The 17,895-nt window shown below is 40.7% G+C and overlaps 2 protein-coding genes and 1 pseudogene across 2 annotated transcripts; 2 read left to right on the top strand and 1 right to left on the bottom strand.

The window, feature by feature from the left end:
- Window positions 1–1,460: 1,460 nt before the first annotated feature.
- On the top strand, window positions 1,461–3,350 carry LOC125761401 (odorant receptor 67d-like). Its single transcript, XM_049422492.1, has 3 exons — window positions 1,461–2,826; window positions 2,888–2,977; window positions 3,050–3,350. The coding sequence occupies exons 1-3, from the start codon at window positions 1,954–1,956 to the stop codon at window positions 3,266–3,268; spliced, it is 1,182 nt and encodes a 393-aa protein (XP_049278449.1). The 5' UTR covers window positions 1,461–1,953; the 3' UTR covers window positions 3,269–3,350.
- Window positions 3,351–5,754: 2,404 nt separating this feature from the next.
- LOC125761413 (odorant receptor 67d-like) lies at window positions 5,755–9,866 on the top strand (annotated as a pseudogene).
- Window positions 9,867–15,832: 5,966 nt separating this feature from the next.
- Window positions 15,833–17,562, bottom strand: LOC125761411 (pheromone-binding protein-related protein 6-like). Its single transcript, XM_049422504.1, has 3 exons — window positions 17,304–17,562; window positions 16,765–17,021; window positions 15,833–16,343 (listed from the first exon to the last, which is right to left on the bottom strand). Exons 1-3 carry the CDS (start codon window positions 17,527–17,529, stop codon window positions 16,326–16,328), a joined length of 501 nt encoding a protein of 166 aa, XP_049278461.1. The 5' UTR covers window positions 17,530–17,562; the 3' UTR covers window positions 15,833–16,325.
- Window positions 17,563–17,895: the final 333 nt, after the last annotated feature.

Raw genomic sequence — 17,895 nt, 5'->3', positions numbered from 1 at the left:
CGCTGCTGCCCCGTAGGCATCTCGTGTTGCGCACGAATGAACGGCACCAGAGCTGGATGGCATAATCGAAGTACCAGTAGGCTAGCAAATTCTCTGACATCAGGTGTCACATACTGCTTGACTGCTTGACGAAGACACCGAACTGCCGATGATGATGAAGATTTTCACTCCCCGGAACTGGAGTGGTGCACAGTTTTCGTTGAACAATTCATTCGCTACGTTCATTGTCTTGTTGTTTTTTTTTTGCTTCAGTTTTATGCTTTCAGTTTGCTCAGCATGTTTGCCGATTTTTTTTTATTTCACGCACACAAGAGACACCCACAAGAAAAGGTGATTGTACAGATCGCACCGAATGTGGAGGCCGCAGGTGTTAGGTTTTATTCCCTTTTTTGTGTGTGTGTGTTCGTGTATATACATAGATGTGTATTTTTGCATCTTCATAGGGATGATTTCTGACGAATGGAATCATTTTTTGGAGTGCGTGTTGTCAAATATTCATTCGATTCCGGAACGAACGCGCTGTCAACACCCGAACGCTTTCGACACGTTCCCGGTTGGGGATCCTTTCTTGTGTTATGCGTCTTTCACACCAGCATAGGTCCCCGCTCACGAATTCAATGCTTTGACGAGCTGGTGAGGAGCTCGTTTTGGCATCCGTGACAGGCTGCGAAAAAAAGGGCTCCTGTTAACCAGTCGGTAACCATATGGAGTTGGATTTGATATTCAAATTATGAAATGAAAAGGAGGTTAATCGAGTTTTAGCCTCACCGTTGCTAGGGGTGAACCGATCTTAAAGGGGCAGGGGAAGCTCAGCTTCCGAAAGTTGGTAACGAAAAGACAGGTTCAATAATTGAATTCGTTGTTCGGAAAGAACTTGTGGCAGGTGGGACAAAGGAACAAACGATAAGCCATAGATAGATACAGGGAACCTTAAGGTGTCACAGCTGACAGCGATGTGCAATATTTGAAAAGCAATAGGTGCAGATTTTCTTGTGACAAGAAAGAAAATATGAAATCCTATAGTTAAGCAAATTCATTCATGGTTATGTTGAAAAAAAAACAACGAAAATTATAATTATAAATAGTTATATGTTTCATATTGCATGTTTCAGAAAAGAAGAAGAGTTTTTTTTACTATCATTGTCTTCAAGGAAGTTGGAAGCAAAAAGACACTTAAAGCAAACACGTAACTTGGTGTAATGGAACTTGATATTCATGTAAAATGTATCATTAGGAAGATTTAATACGTTTGCTTGCATACAGCTACCTGCTTCTTGTGTCTTCTGCAAAAGCAAGAAGTGATTTGTTACGTTTACATCACAGTTATTCTTTAATAATCGCTTAGAAGCGTTCAAAATATCTTTTAAGTATTGCAAATAATATTATTCTGAGACAGTGTTAGAGGAAAAAAGTGAAAAATAACTGCAAATAATTCAAAAACTTCATCTTTAAATCCAAACTTTATATTCTCAAGGAAAAATCCTACAGTGTTATATTACTGTTTGTTATTCACCGTCACCGTTATTAATTATTATGTTTCATTGATCTGTGTTCCGGTAACAACAACTCTATTAAAAATCATTAGAAACTTGGACAAAAAAACGAGATGCTTTATCGTGTGAACTTAAATCTGCTTGACGGCTAAGGTTCGCAGGTGTTGTGGTTCATCCACTTTGTCGATTATTTATTCAATTAGTTTCACGGATGATTTGAAATATTGTGCATGAGCAAAAAACAAAACAATCCATTCCAACCAATGTGCATAAATTGTTGTTACAGCATGCAAACAGTGATATACAAATCACATACGATTAACTCACACATGGTACTCACACACTGGGGCAATTACTTATTTAAACCATATTGACTTTTTGCGTGTTGTGGAAATGAATTGAGTTATAAAATCTGATAGCATCACATTGCCGTTCATCAGTAATACGTGAATACGAAGCCATGGATACGTTGGAACAATTCTACAAGTACGAATATTACTTCTCCATACTCTGCAACGTGATCGGTTTCAATATACTAGACAAAGGATGGAAGAAAACTTATCGCACCTATATATCATTCTTTCTGTGTGGCCAATACTTCCTGTGGATGGTTTGGTCGATCATCATCGCTAGTGATACGTTCGAGCTGTTGAAGTCCCTATCGTTTCTAGGGTTCTTCTTTCAGTGTTCGCTCAAGATGTATTACACAAGCGCCAAAGCAACACAGTACGGCATCAGTTTCGACGGGCTGAAGCAAACCATCTACATCGGACACACGAACGGGACGGTCGAGCAAAAATCAGTGATTGAACGTATCTTTTTGGTGGTGCAGCTTATTACAAAAGTCACAACTGTACTGTACACTTCGTCTCTGTTCATTTTTTCACTTTATCCGCTGTATATGTACTTCATGGTAGGTGTGAAGGTGACGATCTTTCCACTGTACATACCGGGGATTGACATTTACTCGGCGTACGGATACGGGATCACCAACTCACTACACATGCTGATAGCTGTGTACGGATGCATCGGGGCAATTGCATCAGATATTGCGTTCATGATGTTCATACTACATTTCATTACCTACGGTGAGCTTTTCAGGATAGAGTGTGAACAGTTTCAGCAGGATTTGTCGGATGCTACGGAGCGCTGGGAACGACACACGCCGGAATATAAGACATTCTGTCGACAGCGTATGCGTGAAATTTATCAATATCATCAGAACGTTATCTTGTTCCTTGAGTCACTGCAGGAGTGTTATCAAAGTATTTCGGTGGTGCAAGTAGGAAGCTGCAGTTTCTCGATCATGTTTAATCTGTTTTTAGCCCTGACGGTAAGGCATAATCGTAAGTGAAAGAAAAAATTGTTTGTAATACATTCTTCTCTGATTCCAGACCGATTGGTACGCTACATATAGCTTCATGTTTATATCCTGGTTTCAACTGTTTATCTTCTCCCTGTTCGGGACCATCATGCAAGTGATGGTAATTATTTTGCTTAAGGTGTAACAGTTTTGATGAAAATCGATTACTTACATATGTATGTCCATTTTACAGAACGATCGAATGCTTAGATACATTTGGAACCTTCCCTGGTATATGCTGCCGAGCGAGGAACAACGACGTTTCCACTTTATGCTCGCACGCAGTCAACTGCCTGCCGAGATGGTCATCCGAAGTGTCGGTCCGCTTAATATGGAAACTTTTACTGATATAATGCAGAAAATTTACTCGGCCTTTACCATGATGTACAGCTTTCTGGTCGATCTCAGTTAAATTCTTCACAAAGGTCATGTTACGAGAATTATGTTCAGATAATGTCTATTTTTTATGTAGCTTATTGGGTTTTTTGTTAATTAAATTGAGTGCATTTCCTCTCTCAAAATGAAAGGTAATTGAAAGTCGTTCAAAATCACGCTTGATATGTGCTATTCATTATTAAAAAAACCGACCTTCCGAACGTTCTCGACACAATCGAGGGAAACTGTTCCAGTCTTCCATTTCCTGCCTGATGACACAGGTAATCAGTGGCTTTACCGAATACTATACTGTCAAATATTTTGTCTTGGTATTAAAAACGTATGCTTGGCCACATGATTACATTGTTGGCGTAACCGTTTACAAAATTTAGTCAGCAACATCAGCGGTAACAGCGGCAGCCGTGGCAGATGCCGAGTGAAGTGAAATCTCGGAAGCGGCCAGATGCGATCGCGGTTGTTCCTGCGGAAGAAGTTAATTATCTCGAGATGTACGAGGTGGTGCGCAAGAGGACAAACCTGGAGGGGTTCCATATCAAAATTGGTATCGGTAAGCGGACAGCCAAGGATCATCTCCGAATGACGCTTAGCCGAGATGATGATAGTAGCGAGCGCCGATAGAGGATCCAACAGGCGCTCGGCGAGAAGGGAGCTGCAATGATCCAGACGGAGATGGCTGAAGTAATGATCATTAATATCGATCCGCTTGCCAATGAGAAGATGCTACGTAAAGCCTTGCTAATGGCCTTGGGAAAGACTTCCTCAGAGGAGGCTCTCAGCGTTTATGTAACAAGCGGGCCTTCGTTAAGCTCCCGCGGAAGGTGGCAGAATACCTGGCCAATAAACACCTGTTGCTGGGTCACACCTCGTGCATGGTGCTCGAGATCCCGAAAGCATCGCAGGACAAAAAGCGATGTCAGGAGTGTCAGGGAGCGCACCGCTCCAAGGCATGCATCTGGTGTGGCGAAGATTCGAGACTGTAAATTTCGAGGGCAAACTCAAGTGCCTAGTATGTGGAGGCCCTCACCGTATTGCTTCCATCTTTTGTGTCTCAAGTCGACGTTAATGGAGGTGCTGCAAATCTATGTCGGCAAGAGCAGATGCGCTCAAGATCTCGCACTTCAATGCTTGAGAGAGGAGAGGGCGGATATCTTACTTATATCCGAAATGTATGCGATACCAGCGGGAACAGTACCTGGGTGGCGGTCGAGGAACTGCGGATAGCGATCGTCACCAGCGGCCAGCAGTACCCCATCCAATGAGTGCGGAGCGTCCAATATCCAGAGATAGTGGCGGCCGAAGTGGGTGAAGTTGTCGGGAGGCCGGAACGCGGTGGCGAACTCACGATCAGCCCTTGTCGGTTCGGGATGGCGCTCAAGGACGGTCGTTTCGCGGAGTGAGTTTAGGATCCCGAGATGCTACAGACGGTGCTTCTGGAGGCCTGCGATGTGATCATGTCATGGGTATATCCGACGCAGCGCCATACTAGCACGCAGGTGTACTGGTGGGTATTGGCCATCGAGGAGCTGAGCGAGGCATTCAGACTTGCCAGAGATGAAGAAGCCACCGCCGACCGGGAGCTGGAGACGTCCCTGTCTGCGGAGGAACATCGGCGGGCGCGTGCTTCTCTGAGAGCGGCGATCCGCGACAGCAAGAGGGAGTGGTTCCGGAAGATGCTGCAGTCCCTGATGCCGATGATGATGAGCGGGGGGCAGTGGTTCATGCAGGTCCTTCATCGACTTCGGGTAGCTGAACGGCGCCCGAGCGTTACACGGCGGTGCTGCAGCATGTTGTGGAGGAGTTATTTCCGGAGCACCCTTCTGCGGGTAGCCGCAGTTGGTGGGGCAGGCGAATGAGGCGCCGACACGACCGGTCACGGCGTAAGAGCTCAGGAGTATTGCAGGTGGACTGCATCCCCGGAAGGCTCCTGGGCTGGATGGACCGCCGAATGCTTCCTTGACGGCAGTCAACCGAGAGCATCCGGCGACCGTCGTGGAAGTGTACCAGCGGTGCCTGGACACGGCCAGCATGTAGCATTCTTGGAAGTGGCAAAAGCTGGTGTTGATCCCTAAACCGGGGAAGCCTCCGGAGGACCCGTGGTCTTCGAGAAGGGACTCGTGGTCTTCGATGTGTACGAGAAGTTTGTGCTCGACCGCCTCAACTGGTACCAGCAAAGTCCGGAGGAGCCTCAGCTGGCGGACAGCCGGATTCCGGAGTGATCGGAGTATCTGCCAGGCGATCCAACTGGTAATGGAAGTGAGGAGGCGCGCCATGTCGTTCGGGCGAAAGAATTGGAGAGATAGGCGTTGTATCCTTGTGGTCGCGCTGGACGTGCTCAACGCGTTAAACACTGTCAGTTGGCAGGCGATCGCGTTGGCCCTTTTGGAAAAGGGCGTTCCGGGGCGGAGTCCACGTACATCAGCCGTAAGGAGATCTGGAGATACTGCAACCCAGTCGACTTCGAAAACATCTTGATGAAGCTGCTCTAGAGTCCGGAGTGGTGGAGTTGGATCCAATGGGCAGCCAAGGCCATGCTACAGCAGCTTTGGCGTGACGACGAAGCAAGGCTGAGCAGCGCAACAGAGGTGACGCGAGCGGGGAACGATGAGGTCGACCTGGAAAGTGTCGTTTCTTAAACAAAAATAAATAAAATAAAAGTAAAATTAATTAGTCTAAAGAATCGAAGAAATAAGAAAAAAAATCATCCGTAAATCCGAATTCTATATTCTCAAGGAAAAATCCTGCACGGTGACAATACTCTTTGTTATTCACCGTTAATGGGAGCAATTATTGGTTATAAATTATTATGTTTCATTGATCTGTGTTCTGTTAACAACAACTCTATTAAAACTCATTAGAAACTTGGACAAAAAACGAGATGCTTTATCGTGTGAACTTAAATCTGCCTGACGGCTGAGGTTCGCAGGTGTTATGGTTCATCCACTTTGTCGATTATTTATTCAATTAGTTTCACGGATGATTTGAAATATTGTGCATGAGCAAAAAACAAAACAATCCACCCCGACCAATGTGCATAAATTGTTGTTACAGCGTGCAAACAGTGATATACAAATCACATACGGTTAACTCACACATGGTACTCACATACTGGGGCAATTACTTATTTAAACCATATTGACTTTTTGCGTGTTGTGGAAATGAATTGACTTATAAAATCTGATAGCATCACATTGCGTCCATCAGTAATACGTGAATACGAAGCCATGGAAACGTTGGAACAATTCTACAAGTACGAATATTACTTCTCCATACTCTGTAACGTGATCGGTTTCAACGTAATAGACAAAGGATGGAAAAAAACTTATCGCACCTATATATCATTCTTTCTGTGTGGCCAATACTTCCTGTGGATGGTTTGGTCGATCATCATCGCCAGTGATACGTTCGAGCTGTTGAAGTCCCTATCGTTTCTAGGGTTCTTCTTTCAGTGTTCGCTCAAGATGTATTACACAAGCGCCAAAGCAACACAGTACGGCATCAGTTTCGACGGGCTGAAGCAAACCATCTACATAGGACACACGAACGGGACGGTCGAGCAAAAATCAGTGATTGAACGTATCTTTTTGGTGGTACAGCTTATTACGAAAGTTGTCATCGTACTGTTCGCTTCGTCTTTGTTAATTTTTTCACTCTATCCGCTGTATATGTACTTCATGGTAGGTGTGAAAGTGACGATCTTTCCACTGTACATACCGGGGATTGACATTTACTCGACGTACGGATATGGGATCACCAACTCACTACACATGCTGATAGCTGTGTATGGATGCATCGGTGCAATTGCATCAGATAGTGCGTTCATGATGTTCGTACTACATTTCGTTACCTATGGTGAGCTTTTCAGGATATAGTGTGAACAGTTTCAGCAGGATTTGTCGGATGCTACGGAGCGCTGGGAACGAGACACGCCGGAATATAAGACATTCTGTCGACAGAGTATGCGTGAAATTTATCAATATCATCAGAACGTTATCTTGTTCCTTGAGTCACTGCAGGAGTGTTATCAAAGTATTTCGGTGGTGCAAGTAGGAAGCTGCAGTTTATCGATCATGTTTAATCTGTTTTTAGCGCTGACGGTAAGGCATAATCGTAAGTGAAAGAAAAAATTGTTTGTAATACATTCTTCTCTGATTCCAGACCGATTGGTACGCTACATATAGCTTCATGTTTATATCCTGGTTTCAACTGTTTATCTTCTCCCTGTTCGGGACCATCATGCAAGTGATGGTAATTATTTGGCTTGAGTAGATGAAAATCGATTACTTACATATGTATGTCCATTTTACAGAACGATCGAATGCTTAGATACATTTGGAACCTTCCCTGGTATATGCTGCCGAGCGAGGAACAACGACGTTTCCACTTTATGCTCGCACGCAGTCAACTGCCTGCCGAGATGGTCATCCGAAGTGTCGGTCCGCTTAATATGGAAACTTTTACTGATATAATGCAGAAAATTTACTCGGCCTTTACCATGATGTACAGCTTTCTGGTCGATCTCAGTTAAATTCTTCACAAAGGTCATGTTACGAGAATTATGTTCAGATAATGTCTATTTTTTATGTAGCTTATTGGGTTTTTTGTTAATTAAATTGAGTGCTAATTTCCTCTTTCAAAATGGAAGGTAATTGAAGGTCGTTCAAAATCACGCTTGATATGTGCTCTTCATTATGAAAAAATAAAAACCGACCTTCTGAATGTTCCCGACACAATCGAGAGAAGCCATTCCCTGCCGCTTATTCTTTGCTCATGTTTATAACCAATTTAACCTGTCATTTTCAGTGAATGATGACACAGGTAATCACTGTGTAGGCTGACTTTTCCGACCACTGAACTGGCAAATATTTTGCCGCGGTGTTAAAAGCTTGTCTGGCCACATTCTTACATTGTTGGCGTTACCGTTTACAAAATTTGTTTTCGAACTTGCAATTTCAAAAATGATAATGATGAACAACAACGGAAAACTGCAAAAGGAGAAGAGTTCTGGTTAGAAGAAGAAAAAAAGAGTATTGCATACAGAATGAAAAATGAAGGCCCAGGAAATGGAAAATCTTTGTAGCGAATATGAAAAAAACAACAACACCGAGATGGTGGATGCTTGCGAGGGTTTGGAAAAAAATTAAAAGTGAAAAAATGTCATAAACAGTGACGTCTTTTATGTGCTACACGTCTGGCTCCTGAAATCTTTCAACTTTTTTTTGTTTCGTTTTTAGCATTTTTTTTCGCTTTCATACAGCTACTTGCTTCTTGTTTCTTTTGCAAAATGGTTTGAGTGTTTTGGAGGGAAAGGGCCAGTAAATGGGCGCGTGCGTTTACCGCTCGTTGGAGTTTGTGTAGTTGTTGTTGTTTCTCTGTCGGCAAAAAGACGGTTTGCGGCAGCATTTGTTGCCACGAGCCAAACTTTTCCTTTCTTTCATGTCGTACCTGTAAGTGAACAGAGTTGCCTGTTATCCTTTCATTTGCTCGCTATTCTTGGGAGTGTGTTTTTTCTTCCTCTTCTGACGTTGCTGTTATACCATTCGAACCGTTTTGCTTCCGTTCGCTGGAAGGAATTAGGGATGATGTGATGTTGTTCAATCTTCCCGCACTGTCCGGATACAGTGTGGCCGAGGTGAAAACCCCCGAACGAATAATTCCTGGTACGCCGTTTTCCTTCCTCGATTCTGACATACCCACACACACATACACGTACGCACACTAAACCGGTAAAAAGAACCCACCTCGATGTGTTTGATAAGATGATAAAAAGCAACAACCAGACAAGCGTGTCCGGAGCCAGGATCGGATCGGACAGCTTCCGTGGGTAAGCAACGGGTGGTGTGCAAAAGTGCAATGAAGGAGACGAAAAAATAAGCTTTTGCTTTGAAAAATAAGATCTGACCGACACAGATTGGAAGCAGCCGGCACTAAGGCACGGTAAAGGTGAGTGAGCAGACACCGGTTTGGTGTGGTGGAGCACAGGTACGGCCACATTAAATAGCGTTCCTGGGGCATATCCTTTTTTTGTGTGTGTATATGTTCGTCTTACTTTGCTGCCACGTCGGCTTGTGTTCTGGTCGTTTATCAACAGCGCCACCGTGTTTCATGCCACCGCGATGAAGGTGTATGTAGAGGGTAAAGAACATAACGCAAAAAACACTACCCCCACCCACTACTCCCAATCATCCCTCCCAGCAACAAAAAAGGGGTGAGGATGGATGCGAAGAATGAAATTAAAAATCGGAACCGGAAAATCCTATTGCGGTGGGCCATGTTTTCATGGCGCTTGTTCTAGTCAGCCGAGATTTCCTGTCACATTGCTTCGCTACGTTTTAATATGCATAAAGCATACAGGCAGGTGGGACGTCGGAAAGGTGGGGCAACCGGTCGGGATGTAATGCTGTTTTCGTGTGAACTGAAGATAAAAGGTTGATGAGGTTTATTGTTTGGTCTGTTTTAACTGCGCATGTAACATGGTTTGGTACAGCAATGCACTAAAATTAGCTCGTGCTTTTGTTGGAAAGCAAAGCCGTAAAAATAAAATGCTTAAGAAGAAATGTCAATCAAAATAATTGGTTATGCGAAAATTAATGTTACGTTTTCGTTGGGAAAAATATTAGGATATTGGAACGGTTAAACAAACTTTGCTTTTAACATAGATTTAACTTAAGTAAAAATGGTCAAAATATTGCAATCCAATACAAATGAAGTGTGTTTTTATGAATAATAATAATTTACATTTTACTTTGACAGGGTTTCCAACGACTCTCTTCTGCTTTCTTTAAAAGAATATTATTTTGCAAATTTTGCTACATTTTTTTAAGAGACAAAAGGAATATTTCTTATGAACATTTCCGTTTTTAACGCTGTCCAAACAGAAAAAACTTACCCTCACGCTTATAAATATATATATTTTCGATTGCCAGAAGCAGTAGAAAACTTTTGCACTTATAGCCACCAGCTATTGAAGACGGTCAGCGTTTTGTGTAGCGTGCCGAGTGAATAAACGATTTTCTCCCGCTCGTCAATCGTCATTGGTGCTTATTTAAGCGACAAAAAGCAGCGCGCATTAAAATTGTGGCGAGCAGAATCTTAAAAAGTGCTTTCAGCTAAAACTTTTCAGCTTTGTAACGCCGGAGAGTTGTTGGATTGTTTTTCTGTTTGCCGCATACTTTGGCCCGGCGATAGAATGACAAACAATTTTTCCACCCAAAACAAACGGAATCCATTTAATTCAATTAACGTAAAGTTTAGCGACTTCACTGCGAAGCGGATTCAAATTCGTGGTCCGTTGAAACAGTTTCCGCAGTTTGATTTTCTGCACGGATGGTTACGCTTGGTTGGTGCGGTCGCCCAGCACCCAAAGTAAAGAACTATGTTCACGCATTCAGTTACAATTCTATCAATTATTTCTCCTCATCCTACCGTTTGACTTTCCTTTACTTTCATGTATTTTAAAGTCGTAAGCAGCGAAAAACAAAGCATAAAAAATGGAACGCCAGTGGAGGAAGTCGGAAACTGATGGACTTTGTCGATTCGTATTCAGCACAGCTCTTGAAAGATCACAGGGAAAATGAGTAAAAGGAAGAAGAAATGTATGTGTGTGCGCGTGTGAATGTGTGTATATGGGAATTGGGGGTGGCCTTTGTTTCCGTGAAAATTTGCCACGTGGCAACGATGGACATGACCGCTCAAAACTTGTGTCCCTCGGAAGGCTCGGTAATTGAATGTTTTTATTAAAATTCTTTGGTTGAAGTTTTGAAGTGCCGAAACCACAGCATCCTTCTCCATGCCCCCTGCCCACATACAGCCACACTGAAGGTATGCTATCATCGGTGGTATTTTCGACCGGCTGCAATGAATGGTGGTTTGGCACTGTACGATGCTTCACATGGCCTATGCCTGCAGGCAAACTGCCGATGCCGAAGGAAGGTTGTGGTTCATGAGGCATTAGGTACGGTGAGTGCATTCCCGGAAAGTGAAATTTATCGTTCGATAGTAAAAGGTTCAATAAAAGGTGGAACACTGAGGAAACTTTACCTTTGCGGTGGTTCGTGTGCAGCACTCCGGCGTGTGCTGTTGCGGGATGGTAACGTTTTGGATTGTTACCCCGTCAATAAACGCTTCGCATTTGTCGCGTTTGTCGCGAAAACGCATCGCACTATTCAGAAAATCTTTCAGAAACTTCATATAACAAAAATTGCGAAAAGTCGCTATAACATACGTGTATTTTTAGTGAAAAATTGCTAATAGAGGAGCGACTTGACGCCACGACAGCTTTCTGTAGTGGCGGCCAGGACAGCTCGATAGTGCTGGCAATAACAAGGTAAACTAATACAAATTCAAAAATTAGAGCGAGTGAGTGTCATTAAATATTAAATAAAAAAATCGAGTGCCTCTTTTTTTTCAAAGTACGTACGTGTTGTATATATTTCTTGTGTATGTAAACACTATTTTTAAAACAGAAGAATGGCTGTCAATACGAAAAAAAACTCATCTCGTGGACATTTCCCAAAAAACATTCTATAAATTTGGCAATCTCCTAAAGCTAAAGCCTTAGCTTTGTTTTTTTTGGAAATATAGCAAAATTTTTAAATTGATGTTTTGTAAAGCATATTTGTTAAAATAAAATTCTTTTCACTGCTTTAAATAATGCTTTAAACAGAAAAAGAATACAAAATTATTAAAAAAAATTAAAAAAGCTAAAAATTTGAATTTTTTTTAAAGCTATAATAGCCTTTGCTTTTTTTGGGAAATTTAGCAAAATTTTATAAATTGATTTATTTTAATGCGAATTGGTTGAAATAAGTTTCTTTTCACTAAAATAATGCTTAAAATAAAAAAAATGAATAAAAAATAATGAAAAAATTAATTTGTTTTTATAACTTTTAAAATTTTCTAAGGCAATAACCTTAGCTTTTTTGGGAAATTTAGCAAAATTTATAATAACGTAAACAAACCTTGCACGAGGAAAGTTCAACAACCTTAAAAGAAGCGCCAGAATCTCTAAATTATTTTTGAAAATTGAGCTACTTTTTAGTGACATGTAGTGACAGGGTTATAGAGAACCCGCAGCGTCTGAGTAGTTTCGAATTTCAATAATATATTTCATTCCAAGGTATAAAACGATACTCAAGACGTGACAATGTGCATCTTTCAAAAGAATTTTAGATTATGTTTTTTGATAAATATTATTAAATATAAATATTTCATTAATCTATGAACTTAACAAACCTCTCTTTGATTTATTGATTTTTCACATTTGTTTAGTTGATTAGTTGATGTTATTTTATCTTTTATTTATATTTTATTATGGGGAAAGATTGTTTTTTAGAATTTAAGTGCGAAACCTTTCGTAAAGTTGAAGAGACATGAGTTTTTCCCAAAATATGTTAGAACGGTCACACCACGAACCTTAAAAATAACAAATATTAAAGAAAATGTAACTTTTGGTAAAATTATTACCATCAGCATGATTGAATAGAATTTCGACCTAAGTAATAAATGCTTTTGCATGCATTTTTGTGTTCGAATTAAATTGCTTTTTCCGCCATATTGAGAATGATTGTGTTTGGTAGTAAATGGGCGTTCAGCCTCTCGATAGACAGTGAAACTGTTGAATGATGGTAATGGTTACATTTCACAGCGATCCCTTGGCTTATCTCGCGATACTATTGAGAAGTAAATCGTGATCTGTGCGTGTTTAGGTGGCTGAAGTCATAAAAGCCCGTCTTCTGTGTGTAAAAGAAGAATTTTAAAAATAAAACGTTTTTTTTCCATTTCGAATGGAAAATTTGTCTCTGTATGTGAATCCACCCGTTGCATCGTCAGCCGGTATCATTCAGTTTTATTTTTATATCCCCTTGAACGATCTTCCTGTAACGATTATTGGTATTGCTTTGACGGCGGGTGCGCTTAATAGTCCAAGAAATAGCCACGATGCATGCGCTAATTATGATCGAATCGTCTTTATTGTGTTATCTGAAATACACAAAAAAACATAAAGTAATATCCACCGGCACTGCTATATCAAAGTTTGCAAACAATTTAAAAATGCCAATTTTTTTTAATTAAAAACTTTTAAATATAAGAGAAAAAAAAAGTTTATTAAGTGGAGAAGTTTTGCGATGCTTTTCTGCGTAAATTTCATCTTTGCTACTGTGAAAATTCGGTACCAAACAAAATTACAAATGCATTCTGCGTACGAAGCGATTGCAATATTTACCCGCACAAAACTTTTCCCTTTTGTTAATTACGAATTCGGATGGCAATTCGTTAGGTTGTGCGAAATGCGCGTTTCGCATTTTCGCGATGATTAAACGTTTTCACCCATTTCGCGAACCCGCTGTTGCGTTCCTGCCGCTAGTGCAAGCCTTCCCCCCTTTGGATGGAAGGCTCAGGCGACACGATACAAAAGCTTCTTACACAGCATTTTAAAATGAACTGTCATTTAATTAGCAATTTTAATTGCTTGCTAAAAGCACTTACACAGCACGGCAGACATCAACTACCTTGAGGCAGGTTTCTTTTTTTTTTTTTGTTTTTTGCAACGACAGTGAACGAAATGACACGTACAACACAGTACGGGCCAGTAAGAAACAGTAAATTATCTACCGAGACTGATTTACGTCTGCCATCGAGAGCAGCATTTTGCATTTCCTTTGTCGTGTTCAGTTCGTCGTATTGCCAGTGGTTCTTTATTTTTTCGCTTTCAACTTTTTGTTTTAATGCCACCATTCAACAGATTTGTTTCTGACTTTGCCGAGACAGCTTGTCACCATGGAAGGCGCATGGTGTCTGACTCGTCCTGACTCGGGCATTCTACCAATGCACCTGCAACGGTGGCAGTTATCCGTGGCACTCGGTAGAGCGTTGGTCTATTTATGTATATCGTTGGATGCGAGAACGAAACTCGAAGATTAACTTTCTCATGACGGAAGGAATGCTGTTGGGAGGGGTGCTTAATTCATAACATGAAAGCACGATCTCGATGAAGATGTCGTGTAGATGTAAAAGCGGATAAAAGTTTCCATTGGATATGTCAGTAATAAATCACCTAAAGTTAACATCCCGTAATGTCTTGTTTTGACGGGAAAACCATTGTGAAGAATTTGAGAAAAATCAGTTTTTAACTTTGTGATACGCAACACATCATAAGATGCATCTGAAATTTTTGATTTATGATGCATGCTTTGGAAAAATGCTCAGGTAATTTGTAAGAATTGTTACGAAAACTGTAAGGCAACTGCTTTCCTATGGTTTGGTTCGAATAATCAATATTCGAAGCGAAGCGAGGACATTGAAATGCACTTTATTTTCATCATTTATACCTTATCTAATATTTCAAACATTTCATTTTGTTTGGATATTGGTTAGAGCATCAACATGAACTCTAGCTCTGGCCTCTTGACCTCCATTATATATTAATTTTATATACTTATTTTTTACTTATATTAAGAAACGATGAAGAGATGAGTTGGTTTAAGATAAATGTTTTGTCGTAGATTACCAACCGTAACAAAATTTTTAATAAATAAGATGAACAACACAGTTCTGGGAAAACCTCAAACTGAGGAACTACAACAATTATTTCAATGACAAAGATTGATTGCGATCTTAAAATAATGAAACAAAGAACTGGACCAAAATCCTATATCTATTTTTTTCTCAGGTTTATCTGAAATTGTTGTGTCACAGAACCTCAAGATAGAAAAAAGTGCTCCTGATTCTGAAAATCACACAGTACTCAGAGAAAAATGAAGGAAGTAAATATCGTGGGGAAGGGATTATTAGAGGTGAAACTTTAATTCAAAAACCCTTTTTAATGATTTTTGGGTAAAGCTGGGAAGGATGGAGAGGAACGGAACCACATTGTAACGTAGTTAACACACATATGTATGTTTCACATGTATCTTATGAAATATTTAAGCTTAAGAGTTGAGTTTTGAAAAAAGTTTTAAAATAAAAAAGATATTTGGCCAAGAAATAGTATGACTGATTGCTTCTAAATGCTTGTTTTCTACGTTTTTCCAAAAGACACCAAAAAAAAGGTCTTGTTTATTTGAATTATGCTTAAAAATGGCGATTAAATAACTGCCGCAGAATAGAAGACTTTGAGCCATAAAATATTAGAGTATTTCCATAACTAGCGTTTGATACTTTTACACTGTTTCTCCACTCTGTAAATAAATTGTTTTAGAAAATGTTAAACTCATTTTAGTGTTTTTTTTTTGCTGCATTTATTTAAATAATGCTTGCTGCCCATTTACCACGTGAAAACCCATGTTGTAGCAAACTTTAATAAAACTCAAACATTTGTTCACCGCAAAGTCGTTCTGGTTCAGTCTCGATTGCTTATAAAACTCAACTCAGCTTTAACTAGAAGAAAGTGACGAACTTAAATAAACCCCATTTAAGAGCTAGCCGGAATCGTTTTTTTAAAGGCAAGTGTTTGCCCCACGAAACCAAGTCAACGCCAAAGACTTGTTGAAAGTTTTCCCTGAATGTAATTAAAAGAAAATACGGTCTGATTATAGTTTCTCCCTTGCGTTTTGTTTCTCAACGAACTACCAAACCAGTCGGATTGTATGCATTTTTTCATCGTTTTATTTCTGTTTTTTTAATCTTTTTTTGGTTCATGCTTTCCATTGGTCAGGAGAAGAAATTCCTGTTCTCAGCAAGAATGAAGGGTTAGTAGGAAGTAAGAACTTTTGCACCGTAAGTTTGGGGCAGAAAATTTTGAATTTTATCCATTCGCACCATTTGGAGCCTCTTTCTGGTGGCTCGACCTGGTACCGAGCCGTCAAATGGTTGCGTTGAAGTTGGTTAGTCACAGGTTGGTCGGTTAGTTTTGGAAAACTACGTGCAGTGCAATGCGGAAGGCAAGCAAAATAAGTTAATTACTAATTCCGAACCACGAGCCCGGGCATGCTGGCAAAACCGATGGATACGTGAAGGTCCTTGCGAAAGATTGTTCCTGTAACGAGCAAGGATCACTCAATCTCACCGACTCCCGATGCGCATCCTCACACGGTGGAGCAGCCCTAGCATTCGGTCGGACTGCACAAAGCTGCTACTTAAACTAGGAAATAGTGCTGTAAAGAAAGGATAAGCAGAACGAAACCCCACATCAATTAAAGCACACGCAATAAAAAAAATCCGCGAATGAATGAATTTCAATCTAAAGTAAAGTACGGAATGGATTTTTTTGCTGCCCTTTTTTTCAAACCTCCAACCAGCGGAAGAAATAGGAAAACCATATTTGCCGCGACGGTGGCGTCACACTAGCCGGAAGCAATTAAAAGTTAAACTTTTTCAATTAAAAATTTACCAACCGGGAAGAAAATATTCCGATTTTGGATTCGGCGAGTCGTGTTTTAAATATGGCTTTCTCCCTCTCTTTTTTTTCTTGTTTTCATACAAAATGGGTTTGAAAATGAAAAAAAGGGGCAACGAAAGGTCGATCAAAACTGTTTCCTTTTCGGTGGGAAAGTGTCGGTGGGTTTGGGCTTTTACCTTAGGATCAGATTGCTTCCAGCACTTGTGAAGCCAGAAGGCTTTGTCGCAGAGATTTTCACCCTCGGGATAGAGACAACGTTTGCCCATGTGCAATGCAATATCGTGCATCGAGTTTGGCAGCGCATCGTGCAGCTTTTCCAGATGCACGTCACCATTGTCGTCGACCACCTTGGCCTCGTGGAACAGACAGTTCATGTAGCACTTGAGCTTTTCGTCCTCGTGGATCTCTTCGTCGCTGAACTTCTTGATCGCTTCTGGAAGTGAGAAATGTTTTCATGTATTAGTTTAAAAAAACATATTTAAATTCAATCGCAAGCAGGTTAAATGAACATATAGAAAAGCATATTTGATATATATCTTTTCTTCCATCACAAATCAAAATTTACGGGTGCTTTTATCCAGGCCAAAATTAGTAAAAAATGATTAGTTACCATTGAAACTAGCATTGGAAATGGTGCAAAACAGCTGACCTTGTTTCAAACCACTACACAATATAATTCACTTTAAACTCACAATAAAAAAGTACAACAACTCACCCTCTGTAACACCTGTTTTGCCAACACAAATATCGTGCAACGGTTTCATTGCCTCTAGTAATTCCGGCGGTGGATATTCAGCATCACGGCGTGGTGTACTTTGTGCAAACACCAACGTGCAACACATCGTAACGATACAAACGAATGTAGCAAACTTCATCTCCAAAAATATCGGAACAAACTTTCGGCAACGATTATTCACTGTCCGAATGATTCGCAAACACATGGACTGATGTACGCAGTGCACGCATGAACGTCACTTTTTATAGAACGTCTTTTCTGTTCGTTCTATTTAAACAAACAATTAAGTGCCATTTTCCAAACAGTGCACGGTAATGATGACACTGGTACAATTGGGGATAGCATTTAGTTAATTACCACCATCTCGGCTGTTTACCGGCTTACCATTAATTATCAGAAAAGGCTGTGACTGTCGCTTAGATATGTGACCTCTCTCATCCCGCCAGTGACAATTAGTACGAAGTGACCCGATTTTTGGAGCTTCAAGTTTGTTTGCTGTTCTGCCTTCCCCCACACCCCAAGTTCCCAAGTTTCCGCTTCCGTCCCTTTTCTATCGTCGTACGACGTCGTT

Source organism: Anopheles funestus, chromosome 2RL (assembly GCF_943734845.2).
Source record: "Anopheles funestus chromosome 2RL, idAnoFuneDA-416_04, whole genome shotgun sequence".
Classification (NCBI taxonomy): Eukaryota; Metazoa; Arthropoda; class Insecta; order Diptera; family Culicidae; genus Anopheles; species Anopheles funestus.
Note: the sequence above shows the minus strand (reverse complement) of the source record. Positions and strands in the feature narration are given on the sequence as shown.

What these genes read in the sequence shown, in the direction of transcription:
- LOC125761401 (XM_049422492.1), top strand. Translation starts at nt 1,954, where the DNA reads ATGGATACGTTGGAACAATTCTACAAGTACGAATATTACTTCTCCATA. An exon ending in ATCTGTTTTTAGCCCTGACG is followed by an intron (nt 2,827 to 2,887) that starts GTAAGGCATAAT and finishes CTCTGATTCCAG; the next exon opens with ACCGATTGGTACGCTACATA. An exon ending in GGACCATCATGCAAGTGATG is followed by an intron (nt 2,978 to 3,049) that starts GTAATTATTTTG and finishes TCCATTTTACAG; the next exon opens with AACGATCGAATGCTTAGATA.
- LOC125761411 (XM_049422504.1), bottom strand. Translation starts at nt 17,529, where the DNA reads ATGTGTTTGCGAATCATTCGGACAGTGAATAATCGTTGCCGAAAGTTT. An exon ending in CAAAACAGGTGTTACAGAGG is followed by an intron (nt 17,022 to 17,303) that starts GTGAGTTGTTGT and finishes TCTCACTTCCAG; the next exon opens with AAGCGATCAAGAAGTTCAGC.